Below are 11,251 nucleotides of genomic sequence, written 5' to 3'. Positions count from 1 at the left end.
AAAAAACTAGAAGAAGATAACTACTAATTTATTCTTTAAATCACATGGTTTTCCCTAATTGGGGGAGAATGCTTTGTCTTCAGAACATCAATCAAATTGCTGATTAACCTTGAGTGGATATATTTTTATCTATTCATCAAATACACAGAGGGGGCGTCATTGAGTCGACAAAGGCTCCTTTGCCGTATGTTCCTTCTTGCGCACCGTAGAAAACCGATCGCGTTTTCTTTTTGGGTTTTTATTTATCTCTGGGATAGCATGACGCAAGGCGTGACACACCTCTGGATCCTTGCATTATTTTGGATATAGACCGTGGGGAAGTTTCCGTGGTGTCATAGAGAAAACGCTTCACATACAGCTATAACCCTCTGAAGTAAAAGGACCTCTGCAACTTACGTTACTTGGCGTGCTTTCTGTCCTGGGCTACGGTGAGTTCATGTGTGACCTATGGCGTAGTGAGTGAAGACAACGCAACTTGTCCCTCCATGTATCTTCGCAAACATCTGGAGGCTCTTCACCCTAGTTGTTTAACTACTTTACAAGTACATTACAAACTGCCAAGGTCCCCCGAATCAGGGACGTCGAATTAACTGTAACTGAATGTGTTTAAATGTTGTAAACTGCATTCAGCAGGCTTGTGCAAAGACATGCCACAGGTGTTTTTAAGTTACTACGCATCGCAATTGTTTGCTGTTGAATGGCTCATTAACCATAATTAGGGAATCGTTAGCCCTAAAGATGACGGTATGGGTGTAATACAAATATTTTAAGTTCGATATAGAGCTAGTGAATAAAGAACTGACCCTGTTTTGATATTGATTTTGATCATGTCAGTACTTCATGCTGTTCTTTAAAGAGCAAGAAGGGTAATCTCTTAAGAGAGGATGGACTATATATTATTTAGCTGGTCTGGGACAGTGCCTGCCTAGTGTAAACAATGCACACGTAGTTTTAGTTGAAACAAAACAAAAACCGTACAGCAGAATTCTGCAAAGCCACTCATGTTTTGAAAGCTCCTCTTCCTATCGATATAGTGTCGTCCACTAACACCTCCTCCCCCACCAACTGGTTATCGTCAGGCATGGAGAAAGGCAAACAGGATGCCTTCGATAACGCACGGCTCCAGGTGATCAAGGACGGCTACGAGAGGGCCTTCGACTGCCTCCACAAGGCCCTGACCGAGGACGAGGCCGGGCATCGGGGCCGGGCCCTGGAGCTGTACCAGCAGGGCCGGCAGCACTTGCTGAGGGCCACCAGCGTGCCGTCGCAGGGGGGCGAGTGTGTGGGCAGCTCCTGGGACGCGGCCAGGCAGATGCAGGAGAAGATGAGGGAGACCCTGAACAACATCACCACCAGACTGGCCATCCTCGAGACCAGGGACGACGGCGACGCCGCCGCCGACGGAGGACCGGGACCCGGCGTCGCCGCGGCAACGTCAGAGGCGGTCGCCGCGGGCCCCCAGGGTCTTCTCTACCCTAAGCTCTCCACCGATGAGAAGCCGGGGAAACCGAAGAGGCCGGTCTCGCCGCTGAGGCCCAGCCGCGGCCCCGGAGTGACGCCCGTCCCCTCCGCCCCCCCGCGACCGGCCGGGACCTCCCCCGCCGAGAACCCCCCCGCCTACTCCCCCCAGGCCGCCGACGGACACCTCTCCATCTCCTACGGGACGGAGAGCGGGGAGCTCTCCCTGGTGGGCCAGGAGTTCTACTCGCAGAAGTCCAACTCCGCCGCCGCCGCCTCCTCCTCCTCGTCCTCCTCCTCCCCCACCTCCTCCTTCTCAGCCCCCTCTCAGAGCCTCGGCGAGGAGGCGGAGGAGCTGCTCTTCCTGCCGCACGGCGTGCAGTTGTTCTTCGTGACGCCCGACGGCCAGGTCAGCGCGCCGTCATACCCGGGCGTCCTGCGCCTGGTGCGCTTCACCGGCGAGCGGCCGCGAGGAGCCCCCAGCAGACCCCCGGCGTTCCTGCAGGTCAGTTCACCTGGCTGGGCGCTCGAAGGTTCCTAAGGGGATGGGGATCAACTATTTGTCCATGCAGCCACGGACACCTTTTTTATAAAAATAAACTTGCAGGGAATTATGGAGGGGGTGGGGGGGGCTGATTATGTAAACAGATCCAGTACCTTTTGGCTGAGAGTCTACATTTTATTTGTAGTACAAACTTTTAGCCTATTATTTTTGCTACACAAAGGGACATTCAAATGCCCTCTTTGAAGAGTAGCCAGACGTTTGGTTCACTCTGGCTGTGGCTTGTTCTGATAGCGCTGTGACAGACTTTGACCTTTGACCTGTTTTGGTAATATGGTGACACGACTCACTGATGAGCTAATCGAGTGAGGAGGAGGAGGAGGAGGAGGAGGAGGAGGGAAGAGGAGATAGGCGTCCCGTTAATGATCTGCGTTAGTCAGCGCGTGTCCTGGATCATGTGATCCAGTTACAGAGTCCCTAATCCACAGGCATCCCTGGCGATAATGTCATCCTGGGCTTCACGAATCAGCCACTCTGGCGGCAGACGGCGTGACCGTGGTCATCGTCTGTTGAACGCCAGACTAGGCCGGTGTGTTGTTGATCTTTGCTGATGAATGAAATGCAGTGTGACAATAGTTATGGACACTTCATATGGTCCAATATCTTTATTTGTATTCTCGACACGCACCAATTACTAAGTTATCTTATGCTATCTCAACAAGACTTTGGCTGTAGTTTACACATAGTAAACTAAGATTAAAGGTAAACCGAAAGGGCTCTCATTCAAAACTATAATCAAGCTGTTAGTATAGTGTGTAAACATTCCTTTATGAGGTTTTAAGATGAATGATATTTTATGCTGATGTTATCTACAATCAATCGCAACGTTATCATGCTGCATCTCTTCACCAGTCCTTCAACCAAGCAGCCTACAGGCCAGTTGGCTCCTGGTAGAGATCGAAAAATCGAATCTCAAACTTTCTTTTGAGCATCCTTTCAGTAAACAGTCAAGCGTGGGCACATAGGAATTCCCCAATTCCCATAGTCGGTCTTGTGGACTCTGTGGGAATTACACACGGGTAGTCATCAAGCCTTCTTAGCCGTCATGCTCTGTAATTCTAGAAGCGCTATTGAGAAGGAAATAAAGGTTCCCCTTATTTTGGCTTTGTCCAGGCGGCCATTATCCCTCAAGCAGTACATGAGGATTTGTGTTGAAGGGCCCAAAGTTCAGTATGTTTACACACCCAGCAGACAGTAAGCACTGATCCTGATCCTGATCGGTGTTGAAATAAAACGCTTGTACGGTAGTTCAACACCCCTGGGAAGAAAACATGGCATCATAAAATGTATTCGTGAAGTCAAACTTAGGGTTACTGTTAACCTATTTACTTGGTCTATTTGTAGGGTAAGTAGACTGTAAGACTCATCAGTCATCTCTCAAATTTTCATGACTTTTTGTGAATTCATTTTTAATAGCACTGGGCACATTTTAGGCTACATTTATGATGACACACCTTGCACGGGATAATGTTACACATTACACCGTGCACCACCTAACCTGCATTAATGACATGCATATGAAACCAATGTCCCCAGCTTTGGATAAAGCAGCATCTACTAAATGTCAAACTAGTCAATAATAGTAAAGCTCATTGGCTTCAAAATACTCTGAATGTGATGACCAGGGGTCTCATTTATAAAACTGTGCGTGGGATCTTTACTAAAAGTGTACGTACGCCCAAAAGCCAAGTTTTGCGTGCGCCCACAAATATTCAGATTTATAAAACCCTGCGTACGCGTGGGTCAGAGTTTGCTTAGGGCTGCGCACATTCTCCCGTCAAGTTTTTTTTTTTTATAGATCACAACCTTGGCGTGGAAAGTCACGTACGCCGATTTCGGCCCCGTTTTGCGCGTACGCAACGGTTCTAAACGAGACCCCAGTTCCTTGAGTTGATGAGAGCTGAGCGGTACTTTGATGCGCGACCTTCCTCTCCGCCGGCAGGTGTGCGACTGGCTCTACCCCCTGATGGCCTCAGAGACCCCGGCCCTGCTGTGCAACACGGGGGTCTACATGTTCCCGGACATGATGGCGGCGGCGCCCGGCTCCTACGTGGGCGTGGTCCTGTCCGCGGAGCTTCCCGCCGCCGACCGGGAGCTGTTCCAGGACCTGCTGGCCCAGATGACGGACCTCAGAGTTCAGGTGAGGATCTGCATTACCGCCGGCTGACCGGCTTAGAATCTGTCTGTGTGGACTCCTACAGGGACTATTCAGGTTGTTTATCAAAAGGTGATGAGGCTTCTGCCCACACTGCTGTCTCGAATACATTCCTTGCATTTCCGGACTGAATTTTTTTTTGTTTGGTTCTGGTTTCCGACCGACCCTGTCAATTTATGTGCGACCCAAATTAACGATTTTTCTTTTTTTTGATGCAAACTATAATTACGTTTTTGTACAGCACCTCTTCATTCTGTACAAGGATGAGCGAATTTTCTCGTTTTTTAATGAAAACAACCTACCTATCATTCGCTGCCACTGGAAAAAATAAAATAAAAAAATAAAATAAATTCCCTACCTACCCATGACCTCAACTGACAACCAACAGGAACCAAACTTTTTTTTTTTTTAGGCCTTATTAGAAACTTACTAGGTTTACTTCCAAGCTAACCAAGTCAATTCAAACTGTTCTACAAATCACCATTCGACTTATTGGGGGAGTCGCTGTAATTATGTCCCGCTCTAGCGAGCAAATCGGCCAACCGTTTGTGCTGACTGTTGTGTCGATAGTCAGGTCCCGCGCGGCCCAGTGCTACACTGTTGTTGACGCTGTAGCTCTCTGTCTCCTCTACCTCTCCTGCATCAGCCCGGGGATTTAAGATGAGTCAGCCAAGACACGGTAATAACCCCTAATGCTCTTAGTGGGGAGCGGTGGACCTCTGAGTGAGGGACAGCGTCTCTCCTAGTCTCTCTAGCAGTGTCCTCTAGCTAGATTAGGTCGGGGTCCTTTTTATGGACAGGCCGGACATCGCCTCCAATGGACTGCCTGTTGATGCCCTTTATGAAAGTAGGCACTTTGTATTTTTCTCTCTTGACACCCTAGTCTTTCACATTAATGTTTTAGACACGTAGCTAATCTCGGATTCAGCAGTTCTTCTATGTTAAAGCAGGACTTCTGGGGCAAACGGCACAGAGCCTGGGCCAGGACTATAAAACTGAAGGGTTGGGGTTACACTTTCCTGTTTTGGTTATGGGGATATTCTACCAAAGAGAAACAGTAATCCGCTGTTTTGGGGATTTGAAACCTTTTTAGACGGGCTACTACTGGTGGCCGAGTTTGTGGTCACCAATTAAACGCTGCTTCCAGGCTCCGGGCACATGATTGGTCGAAACAAATATGAAGAAAAGAAAGAAATCAAGATATGAGGTGGTCCACCATCAAATTTTAGATTAGTTATCTAAAACCTAATTAGGGAGATAATCATCTAGCAGACGCTTTTATCCAAAGCGATTAACAATTCAAGCTGGGAATAATCACAGTATACAAAACAATTCTGAATGCTTTATCATGCAGATCTCCTTATTTTATTATTAAGTAATCTAATCATATATTGGGGGAATCAGCATCCTCCGTTGCAGAAAATTCTCAAAGCCCCGATTCAGTTTGATGGAAAGAAACGATGGCATTGTGAATGTCCAGAGCACAATGAGAGGATGTGTTCTCGATGGAGATAGGGAGAGCTTGAAATATGAAGGGAGAGGGAGAGAAATAGAGAGAGCGAAAGAAGGGAAGAGAAGAGAGTGAAAGAAGGGAAGAGAAGAGAGAGGGAAAGAAGGGAAGAGAAGAGAGAGGGAAAGAAGGGAAGAGAGAGGGAAAGAAAGAAAGAAAGGGAGAAATGGGGAAAGAGTGAGGAGCACAGAGAAGGAGATCACGAGAGCCAAGCGCAGACCTCTGCGCTGCGTTTTGTATCTGGGTGCCGGTGTCCCGGGGCGCGCGTGTGCGCGGGATGCGTCTCCGATCGCCGTGTGTTCAGGGCCCGCTGTGCTGATGTGTCTCTGCTGCTGTCAGCCCCCAGACGAGGCGGCCGACTCCATCAACCTCAGCCAGAAGGTGCCTCTGGCCCCCCAGCAGGGGGCGACCGCCGCCCTGGTCCCGGCCCGGCCACGGCAGGCCGCGACGGGGGAGGAGGACCCCGAGGAGAACGAGGGCCTGCCCGAGTGGAGCGAGCGAGTGGCCAGTGGCATCCTCACAGGTCTGGGATCTCTGAGCCTTTTTAAACCTGGAGCCACCAGAGCTAACCAGACGCTAGCAGTAATACCGAGGTTCTGTGCACCACCCAGGGAGACTGACCCTCTTAGTCTGTTGTTGTGGTTGTTGTCGGGTTCCAGGGGCGTCGTGGCTGAGCTGGGGCCTGGTGAAGGGAGCGGAGTACACCAACATAGCCATCCAGAAGGGGGCGTCCAAACTGCGGGAGCACATCACGCCGGAGGACACCCCCACGCAGGTCAGCCCGTCGGTCGCCAAGAGCCTGCAGGTCGCCAAGCAGGCCACCGGGGGCGCTGTCCGCGTCAGCCAGTTCCTGGGTGAGTTCTTTAAAGAGACCCTATTATACTACTGTTCTGGTCTTCATTTCTTATTAATGACTCCTATAGCGCAACCTGACACGAATCACAGCACAAAAAATTATGTCGATTTTCGGGAAACTCTTCCTCTCATCTGGCCGCTTTCAGCCTTCTCTGTCAACGCTCGGTTTCGTCTTTCTCCGCCCCCTCGCCCCCCTCCTGCCAACCCCACTCCGTTGTGATTGGTTACCTTCCGGAAGACCTGCGAAGGGCAGTCGAGCTCCACCCCCTCCTCCTCTCCAAATCTGATTTGACCAGGCATATGGGGTTGCGGCAGGAGTGCCTCTACGTAGATGATTTCCCGGAAATGTGAACAAGTGAATCGCAAACGTTGTTCCGAGTGTTTAGCGCTCTGCACAGCCACCCCAGACTGTCAGCAGGGAATACGTCGAAATGCATGTACGTCATTATTGGACACTTTAGTATGGTTAAACATGACTATCAATCATTATAACAACGTTTATAGGTCATAAAAGTCGAAAAAGCATAATAGGTCCCCTTTAATCTTCCAGCACTGGGTACCAGAGGAATCTCAGAGAACTCATGTTTCATTTGCTCTGCAGATAGGTCTTGCCTCACTCCTCCACAACATTCTCTCTGCCCAGGAAAAACTAGACCGATCAATCACGACCATTTCCCCAACATGAAGCTGGATAAGTAGCCAGAGATGGCTGCTGCTGCTGATGTAGAACTGTCTGTTGATTCCGTCTTTGGGCTGGTATTAAACGTGCAACGGTTTATTTTCACAAAAAGAACGACCGAAGACTGCACTTGAAGCTTTTGTTTGAGAAGAAAGATGTCATTTTTTCGTCACTCAGTGCTGATTGGTTGAGGGCCTATCCAATGGCGTCCAGAGGCATTTTGGTCTGTGCCTGTTGGTGACGCCCTTTGGAAATTGAAAATGAACAGAGGTTCCATACTACTACTTTCACCACCCTGGATTTATAAAACTCTGGCATCCCTGTTGACCGTCTCTGTAGTCAATGCCTAACCCCTACTGGCACTTTAATCACCTGTCTCTGTGTTCACCGCCTAACCCCTACCTTTTCCTGGGGATACATGCCTGTATTTTAAAAGTTCCCCTTCTTATTCTCACACTCTTTTTGTTTCTGCAAAACCAATTTTAGCATCTTTCAAAAAATGTTCTGTTTTGTGTCATGTTGCTTTAAGGCCCCTATCCCGACCCCGAGTAGACCCGTCTACTCTGATTGGTCAGCACGCCCACTCTGTTGTGATTGGTCGAATGCTTTGGGCGTGTGTCTGCAAATTCACACCCGAGAAGTTGGAAACATTGTGGGTAGCAGGGAGGCACGACTTCTGCACTTCAGCCCCGCCCACTGCACGTCACACTATTACAGAAGTGAATTTGGAGCGTAATCCAGCTGTTACACACACTTATTGAGTGGCTTTCTCAGTGCGTACAAATACTCCCCCTGGCTCGGACTTAGATTTTTCTAGCAGACGTAAAACATGTATACATATGTCATATAAAAGCAAAGGGAAAAGTCGAAAAAAACATGATATCACCCCGTCAATGACCTGTCTCCGTCCATCCCTGCAGTGGACGGCGTTGTCACCGTGGCGGGCTGCGTCGGTCGGGAAATGGCGCCTCACGTGAAAAAGCACGGGGGTAAACTGATCCCGGAGTCCATGAAGAAGGACAAAGATGGCCGCTCCAACATTGAAGGCGCCATGGTGGTGGCGGCCAGCGGAGTACAAGGTAGGACTGAGAAATATCTATGAATGAATCAATTCAGCTTTACTTGGGAAGAAAACTGCTTGGCATGGCAACATAAAAGTCACACTGAAGTTGATTCAAATGCTTAAAAGAAATCTTAAAGACACTTGAATGCAGTAAAGCAAAGGATCAAGTAATGTATATTAAAGACCAAACTATGTTTAAGTCTACATGGAAATGGGGGATGCTGTTCTCAGTCATCGTCGGTGTTAAAGGGACACTGTGTAATATTTTAAGTCATTTATTACCTCAAATCAACGTATTCATTCATAAATATGTCCTCATTGGTGTAAATGATCTCTGCCAAAAATCTCACTTATCCTCCTGAGCGAAGAATAATTAATATGTAGTTACATAGGACGGGTAAGCTTCATGGAGGCTTCCATGTTCTTCCGGTCTATGAACTGCCGAGAGGGACAAAAAGCACTACAGGGTACAGGAAATGAAAACGCGTTTTCACTCTGAGCCAGCGTGAATGATGACTGAAATAATTCACTATCTTGCTCGAGGAATAATTACTCATACATTATTAGCTTACACTAATGATTCAATGCAGTATGAAATTTGTTTGAAATGACGAACCTCATCATCACTCGAATGACTCGATGAGGTAGTATTGGATGTCATGACACAGCTTCTTGGCACATACTGCCCACCGTAGTTTTTGAACAAGCGAGCACTATTAGTTTGAATAATTGAATAAGTTTGAGTAATTTTTACACAGTGTCCCTTTAAGATGTTATTAAAGTAACATTTTCGGTCTCCCTCGACAGGGTTCGCCACCATGTGGACCGGCTTGGAATGCGCAGCAAAAAACATCACCACGAATGTCGCTTCAGAAACGGTCACCACCGTAAAACACAAGTAAGGCTTTATAGTCCATCTACTTGCGTCGTGTTTGGCTCACTTCACAGCTCCAGAGGTTTTTCCAAAATTGGAAAATCTTTTGACAAATGCTCAAGAAAGAAAACTCAGAACTTGTCCCAAAACCTTACAGACAAGCCCGATGTCAGATGTTTGCTTTTGGAAAGGCTTTCTGTGTTCGTTCAAACACAGAAAGCAAACGACGGCTCATATATTTCTCTTCCACTTGCTTTACAGATATAGGGGTCTCCAGAGACCCCCAAAGGAGTCTGCCTCTCCCTAACTTAACTCTTTAATCAATTGCTGTTAAACTCCTCTCATTCATCTCCTGCATTAACTTTGTTCTCAACTGATTACCCAGAATGCAGTTGGGTAGAGTAATCATGGCTAGGGTTAATTCACCCTCCTGCAACCCCCCCCACCCTCTCTGGTCGGGTATCTGCTCTTGGTGCCTTCTCTCAAGAAAGATCTCCTGCTCTCTCTCTCTCTCCCCCCCCCCCCCCCCTTTCCGTAATTAAAATATAATTAATAGTATTCCCATTATAACAGATCAGAGGGGAAAGATTTTGTGGTCCTTAATTGCCTAATTGCCGCACAGACGATGGGTATTTATAAGGGGCGACGATTGGGGGTAGCGATTGGGTTGGTGATGATGACAATGCATGGTTGGGATCCTGCCTTGCATGTCACCCTGGCCTGACATCTCTCTCCTTTCTTTTGTTTTTGTCTTTTACACTCGGGTTATTTCAAACTTTTTTCGCCCTCGTGTCTTTAACCTGTCCGTGTTCCTCTTTCTCTTCCTCTTTTTCCACCTATGAATGTTTCTACCCCCCCCCGTCTCTTTCCACCCATTCTCTGTGAATCTCTCTCTCTTCCTCTCCTTCCCGCTAACTCCACGCTTAAGGTACGGCTCAGCGGCTGGCCAGGCCACCGACCTCGCCATGAACTCCGCCATCAACGTGGGCGTGACGGCCTTCAACATCGACAACCTCGGCATCAAGGCCGTGGTGAAAAGGACTGGCAAGCAGACGGCAGCGGCTCTGCTGGAAGACTACAAGCTCCAGGATGCACCAGGGCAAGAGAAACAAATGGAGAAGTTTAAGAAATAACTTTACCGGGCTCCCTCAACGCAGAACTGCCTTAACGCATATCCTTTCCATATCGATTCTGACCAAAAAACCGAAATCTATATTTAAAGAGCTTTATTTACGACAAATGTTTATCTTTAAGTATATACTCTTTAGTTTTAGAATTGACTGGTTCTGAGCACTTTACCCTTTAACAGTTTGGTTTGATGGTGAGAAATGCAGTGTAATAATTAAATGTCCCCTGTTTCCATGGGAACCTCTGTGTTGTACTGGATATATAATAATATATTCAATAATAATGTGAAATAATGGTTGGAGCTGTACGTTGCATAATATTTTTCCAAAGATGTTCAGGAAGGCTTCGATGGTATGTTAGAATCCTAAAACGCCTGGTCTTTGATCGAGTCTGCCTCATCCCTTCGAAAGATGACGTTGGCAGATTTTCATTGAGACTGCTTTTATATCTGCTTTGAAAAAACAAAAACCAAACAATAATACCAATTGCGACAGAAGGGCCAGATTCACGGTTCAATCCCACTCTACTGCCAGCTTTACAATTTTCGAAACAAAACTAAGCTACCTACTGTGCCTGTAACTACCGTTAAGTTAATTTGCGATGAAACTTAAGTTTGGTTGAGTTTTTTAACAGTTTATCGATCTTTTGTATTGTAACAGAAATCGACCAAGCTGCTATAGTCAACACTGTAACTGGAAGAGTGTAGTACCACTGTGTTTCCAAAGCTGTCTGATTGTATGAAGTTACAAAGTAATTTGTAAGTAAAAGGCAAATAATTGTTGTGTGGCTTGAATATGCCCCATTTCTAACACGACGAGCAGCGAAGACAGGATCACTGTTCCTGGGTGATATCTGATCATTCTTAAGTTCATGCTTGTGAACATTGGTAACAATTATAAATGTAACTAGCAAAGAAATGCACCACCATCATTTCTTACTAACAACGTGTGAAATAAAGTTTCAGTGT

The 11,251-nt window shown here is 47.3% G+C and overlaps 1 protein-coding gene across 2 annotated transcripts; it reads left to right on the top strand.

Annotated features, from left to right (window-relative positions):
* Positions 1 to 208: 208 nt before the first annotated feature.
* Positions 209 to 10,339, top strand: spartb (spartin b). Of its 2 annotated transcripts, none has more exons than XM_056611289.1 (8): positions 209 to 428; positions 1,080 to 1,963; positions 3,963 to 4,160; positions 6,025 to 6,208; positions 6,345 to 6,539; positions 8,140 to 8,298; positions 9,090 to 9,180; positions 10,085 to 10,339. In XM_056611289.1, the coding sequence occupies exons 2-8, from the start codon at positions 1,082 to 1,084 to the stop codon at positions 10,287 to 10,289; spliced, it is 1,914 nt and encodes a 637-aa protein (XP_056467264.1). In that variant the 5' UTR covers positions 209 to 428; positions 1,080 to 1,081; the 3' UTR covers positions 10,290 to 10,339. The 2 variants fall into 2 exon arrangements, with proteins under 2 accessions (XP_056467264.1, XP_056467265.1); XM_056611290.1 differs by lacking the exon at positions 10,085 to 10,339 and adding an exon at positions 9,418 to 10,078.
* The last annotated feature ends 912 nt before the right edge of the window (positions 10,340 to 11,251 follow it).

This window comes from Gadus chalcogrammus, chromosome 16 (assembly GCF_026213295.1).
Source record: "Gadus chalcogrammus isolate NIFS_2021 chromosome 16, NIFS_Gcha_1.0, whole genome shotgun sequence".
Lineage (NCBI taxonomy): Eukaryota > Metazoa > Chordata > Actinopteri > Gadiformes > Gadidae > Gadus > Gadus chalcogrammus.
Note: the sequence above shows the minus strand (reverse complement) of the source record. Positions and strands in the feature narration are given on the sequence as shown.

Bases quoted from the DNA above. Each gene is read 5' to 3' on its own strand.
- spartb (XM_056611289.1), top strand. From the start codon at position 1,082: ATGGAGAAAGGCAAACAGGATGCCTTCGATAACGCACGGCTCCAGGTG. The intron at 6,540-8,139 runs GTGAGTTCTTTA...CCATCCCTGCAG, and splicing joins CCGCGTCAGCCAGTTCCTGG to TGGACGGCGTTGTCACCGTG. The intron at 9,181-10,084 runs GTAAGGCTTTAT...TCCACGCTTAAG, and splicing joins GTCACCACCGTAAAACACAA to GTACGGCTCAGCGGCTGGCC.